The sequence below is a fragment of the Camellia sinensis genome, chromosome 8 (genome assembly GCF_055761805.1).
Source record: "Camellia sinensis isolate YWXY chromosome 8, ASM5576180v1, whole genome shotgun sequence".
Lineage (NCBI taxonomy): Eukaryota > Viridiplantae > Streptophyta > Magnoliopsida > Ericales > Theaceae > Camellia > Camellia sinensis.
In genome coordinates, this window is record NC_138968.1 from 171,334,513 (window position 1) to 171,339,462 (window position 4,950).

General features: G+C 34.6%; 1 protein-coding gene across 4 annotated transcripts; it reads left to right on the forward strand.

The window, feature by feature from the left end:
* The first annotated feature begins 571 nt into the window (after nt 1-571).
* LOC114310960 (cytochrome P450 CYP72A219) lies at nt 572-4,564 on the forward strand. 4 transcript variants are annotated; one of them, XM_082884111.1, is made up of 5 exons: nt 572-936; nt 2,556-2,773; nt 2,914-3,161; nt 3,292-3,676; nt 4,041-4,564. In XM_082884111.1, exons 1-5 carry the CDS (start codon nt 657-659, stop codon nt 4,464-4,466), a joined length of 1,557 nt encoding a protein of 518 aa, XP_082740237.1. In that variant the 5' UTR covers nt 572-656; the 3' UTR covers nt 4,467-4,564. The 4 variants fall into 4 exon arrangements, with proteins under 4 accessions (XP_082740237.1, XP_082740236.1, XP_082740238.1 ...); XM_082884110.1 differs by having other exon boundaries at nt 583-936; nt 2,914-3,160; nt 3,288-3,676; XM_082884112.1 differs by lacking the exon at nt 572-936 and adding an exon at nt 2,211-2,461 and having other exon boundaries at nt 2,914-3,160; nt 3,288-3,676.
* Nucleotides 4,565-4,950: the final 386 nt, after the last annotated feature.

The following is a 4,950-nucleotide window of genomic DNA, read 5'->3' on the forward strand; positions in this document are numbered from 1 at the left end:
ATTATGGTGGGGGGACAAAAGTGGCTAAGTTGGTGGGTTAGATGGAGAGAGAGAGAGTAATAAAATATGAGAGGGAAAGAGAGTGAGAGAGTGAGTGGGTGCCCCCATGTGCTGGTTGTTTGGTGTGTGCTGGTGCAGCCGTGTATCATCCCAGAGGGAGAAGAGAGAGATCAGTGCATGTTGAGTATCCCTTATCCCATGAGAGAGCTTCATCTTTTGTGGTGTGTGTTCAGCTCCAACCCAAAACTGCCGAGAGAGTGAGTGGTGGAGGTAGGTTTGGTGGAGTGTGTAGTAGTAATTTACATTTACATTAACAGCCCCCCTCAAACTCAAGGAGGATAGGTACTAGCCAACTTGAAAATAAATGTATTATTGATTGATATTTTGATTGATGTGTATTGATTTGTATGTTACAAGCTATTATATAGGAGAGGTGTGAGGTAAGTGAGTGGTGGTAGTGGATGGTAGTGGAGGTGGTGGGTGGTAGTGGAGATGGTAAGTGTGTTAGGTTTAGTGGGGTGGATGTAGTGGGTTAGGTTAGTGGGTTAGGTTTAGTGTACATTAACATATACCAACCTATTGTAGGACATCTGCTGGATAACAAAGTTTGTGGTGGTTTTGTTCTCTCTTTCTTCTCTTTCTACTCCTCCTCCAACATGGAAGTAACAGTGAGCTCTATTGTTACCACCATAGCTTTGGTAACTTTGCTAACATGCGCATGGAGGGTAGTGAACTGGGTGTGGTTGAGGCCGAAGCAGTTAGAGAAGTGGTTGAGAGAGCAAGGTTTCAAGGGAAATCCATACAAAGTGTTGTATGGAGACACAAAAGAGATGACGTCAATGACGAGGGAATCAAGATCCAAACCCATGGACACGTCCTCAGACGATATTATCCCACGCGTCCTACCATCCCACCATCATAGCGTCCACCTTCATGGTACGCGTTTTTTTTTTCGGTTTTTACTCAACCAAATATGAAAATAAATATTTTTAAAAAATTAATTATAATAATATTTTTATTTTAATTCTGCTCAACTAAATACTTTAGGCAACACCCTTCTCTAAAAACTATGACCATTCTTGAATGAATAAAGTTTTGTAGTTCGAATTTTTAACCTTTGAAAGGTTCGAATTTTTCTCTCCTCTCTATCTCTCTCAGACCCATCCTTTAGCCTCCTCTTCTCAACTCCTACTAGCTTCGGCCTGCCCAACACCACCCTCCTTCATTCTTCCTCTAAATCTGTTTATTCAAATCAAAATTCATATACAAATCAATAACTCTCCAAAAACAACATAAAGAAAGAAATAAAAAAAATCAAAGAAAAGAAAGAAAGAAAGAAATTGAAGAAACAAGAATCAGAGTGTTGAATCTGAATGATTTATGTTATTTGTTAGTGGTAATTGAATAACCCATGTTGAATTTGGTTCAATTTTGTGGTGGATTTAATAGCTTTTAGAGAGAGAAAGTAGGTTTGCTTCAATTTTGTGATGCGTTTGGTAATTTTTAGAGAGAGAGAGTAGAGGAAGAAGAAGAGAAAGAAGAAGAGGAAGGAGGTTCTGATTTTTTTCATTTCTTTCTTTTCTATAGAGATGCAACACTGCAAACCCACTCCGGCGGCTTCCCATTTAGCCGACGAAGCCATCTCCGGCATCCTCTCTTCCTCTTCCTCCTCCGTTCTCCCTTCTCCTCGTTCTCTCGCCCTCTCTGTTTGTTAGAGTTTGGTTCTCAACCGTTTGACAGAGAAAAGAGAAGGGGAAGGAAAAAGAGAAAACAACAACAAAAAAAAAAGCGTCAATTTAAAATAAATTTCTTGTTTTCTTGGAAGAGGATGAATTTAAAATATTTTAGAAAAATTTTTTTTAAAAAAAATCAAAGTTTGGTTATTGTATCAAAATAAATTTTGAATTTATCAATTTAAATTCGAAACTTTTGATTTATTTTTAATATAAACCATCTATCTATTTTCAGAAAAAATATATATATTTTAGACATTAAACTCAAAAAAAAAAAAAATACTTTAAGCATTTTATGTACACCCAGCTAATGATTAAAATATATATATATATATATATATCATTTTTACTTAATAAAAATAGACTAATAGTTTAAATTAAAAAATCAAATCAAAAATTCAAATTTTAAATTAATAAAATTAAAAATTCAGAGATTATTTTGTTATAAGGATCAGATTATTTTTTTTTTATTTTTCCAATATTTTAATTATCAATATCCCCTTTCTAATTTATCTAGGAATGATTAATATAGTGAAAGCCTCTCCAGCTAATGTAAAATTTGAATTAAATACATTCAATAATTCTGACATTTTATCAAATCTAGATCTTAAGTGGTCTCAAGGCCAAATCTTAGTGACAAATTTATTTTTTTCTTTTTTCGTCTTTGTGTAACCTCAACATGAAACCGGCAACATGTCACCTAAGCATGGATTCTAAGAGTCCATCGAGTTAGTACCAATTAATTTCGAATTGAATACCTTTATTAAAATTCAATTCTTTCATTTTTTTCTCACCTCGGCAAATAATGGCCAAAACTTTCAGGTAAAGATTACTTTCAATGGATGGGCCCAATACCACGAGTAAACATTGCAAATCCTAAACTGATAAAGGAGATATTGTTTAACTATGAAATCTTTCAAAAGCCACGGAGAAACCCACTTGGAAGGTTGCTAGTGAGTGGGGTACTGTCGTTGGAGGGTGACAAATGGGTTATGCACAGAAACCATCTCAATCCAGCCTTTCATCTAGAAAAGCTAAAGGTAATTAAGCTGTGTTTAAATCATGGATTGTGCATTCACCTGTTTCTCTTCCTTGGAATTGCTTTTCAAAGTAAGAAACAACCCAAAATTGACTTCCATGATCGACGTGCTTAATAGTTTCTTTGGTGTTTGTTATGTAGCATATGGTTCCTGCTATGTGCTCAAGTTGCAGTGAGATGATAAGCAAATGGGAAGTGTTAGTCTCATCAACAAAAGGGTCATGTGAGGTTGATGTACGGTCTTATCTCGATAATCTGACAGCTGACGTGATTTCTCGAACAGCATTTGGTAGTAATTATGAAGAAGGAAAAAGGATATTCCAACTCCAAAAAGAACAAAGTAGCCTTTCAATACAACTCATGCAATCAATTTACATTCCAGGCTGGAGGTATGTCTGAAATTCTGTCATGATCACAGAAATTAAAAATAGAAAGAAAATACAAAATAATAAGATTTTACAAAATTTGTGGCTAGAACCCATCTTCATCTCTTTTTGAGATCTACTTAATTGCATGCAGGTTTCTACCAACAAAGACAAACATGAGGATGAAAGCAATCTATTGTGAAGTGGGAGATTTGTTGAGTAATATCATTAATAAAAGAGAGCGGATGATAAAGGAGAATGATGGAGATGATGACTTATTGGGAATACTATTGAAAACAAATTTGAAAGAAATTCAAGAAAAAGGAAACAAGAAGAACATCACACTGACAACAGAAGAGGTGATTGAAGAGTGCAAGCTATTCTACCTTGCTGGGCAAGAGACCACATCAGCTTTGCTTGTATGGACAATGATCTTGTTGAGTAAGTATCAAAAGTGGCAAGCTCTAGCTAGAGAAGAGGTTTTGGCAGTGTTTGGAGACAAGAAGCCAGACTATGATGGATTAAATCAGCTCAAAACTGTGAGTATTTTCTACACAAATCAAGTTTTGGATTTTTACTCAAATTTATAGAACTGTCTACTCAGTTTTTTTCCCTATCATGCTCTACATATTTTTATTTTAGATGAAATGCCACATCATTTTCTTATTTTATAAAAAAGATGAAAAATATAATGCACAAATGTAATTCTGAAAGTTCACCAATAGTATAGTTTTAGAGTAATACTAACAGTTGCCGTGCACAGTATAAAATAAATATTTTTGAAAAATCTTGTCCAGCTATATACATTCTATGTGTAGGTTTGTGATAAGATTTTGTGTTCATAGTAGAACTGTGCTACAATTTTTGTTTATTATTTATCTTCCTACAACCTTTGTATTGCAGATGACCATGATTCTCTACGAGGTTCTTAGGTTATATCCACCAGCAGTCATCCTTAGCCGAACTATACACAAGAAGACAAAGTTAGGAGAACTTGTTCTACCTCCTGGAGTAGAACTTTTGTTGCCAATTCTTGCAATCCATCATGACCATGAAGTTTGGGGCAAAGATGCAACAGATTTCAAGCCTGAAAGATTTTCTGAAGGAGTTACAAAGGCAACAAAGGGCCCAGGCGCATTCATTCCTTTTAGTGGGGGTCCTCGTATATGTATTGGACAAAACTTCTCAATGGTGGAAGCAAAAATAGCCCTAGCAATGATTTTACAACGTTTTTCATTCCAGCTTTCTCCATCATACGTGCACGCTCCTGTTCTTTTTTTAACACTCAATCCCCAACATGGTGCTCACTTGATCCTACAAAAAATCTAGGATTTGAATGATCTTTGTAATGATAATATGTAAAATGAGGATCTTTATGTAGAGGTTATCATAATTAGTGTATTACAACACCTAATATTATCCTGCCATGTCATCATTTTATCATAATATTTTTTATATGCTTCAAAAATTCAAATACTAGATTAACTCCCTCCACTATTCTTCTCTGTTCTTCCACCAACTCATCTTCTTCCTTCTTCATTATGTTTATCCATTAACGTTAAATCTAGGATTTGATCATCTTTGTAATGATAATATGTAAAATAAGGATCTTTATGTAGTGGTTATCATAATTAGTGTATTACAATACCTAATATTATCCTGTTATGTCATCATTTTATTATAATAGTTTTTATATGCTTCAAAAGTTCAAATACTAAATTACTTCCCTCCACTATTCTTCTTTGTTCTTCCACTAACTCATCTTCTTCCTTCCTCGTCATGTTTATCCATTAACGTTAAGGTATGGCAACAA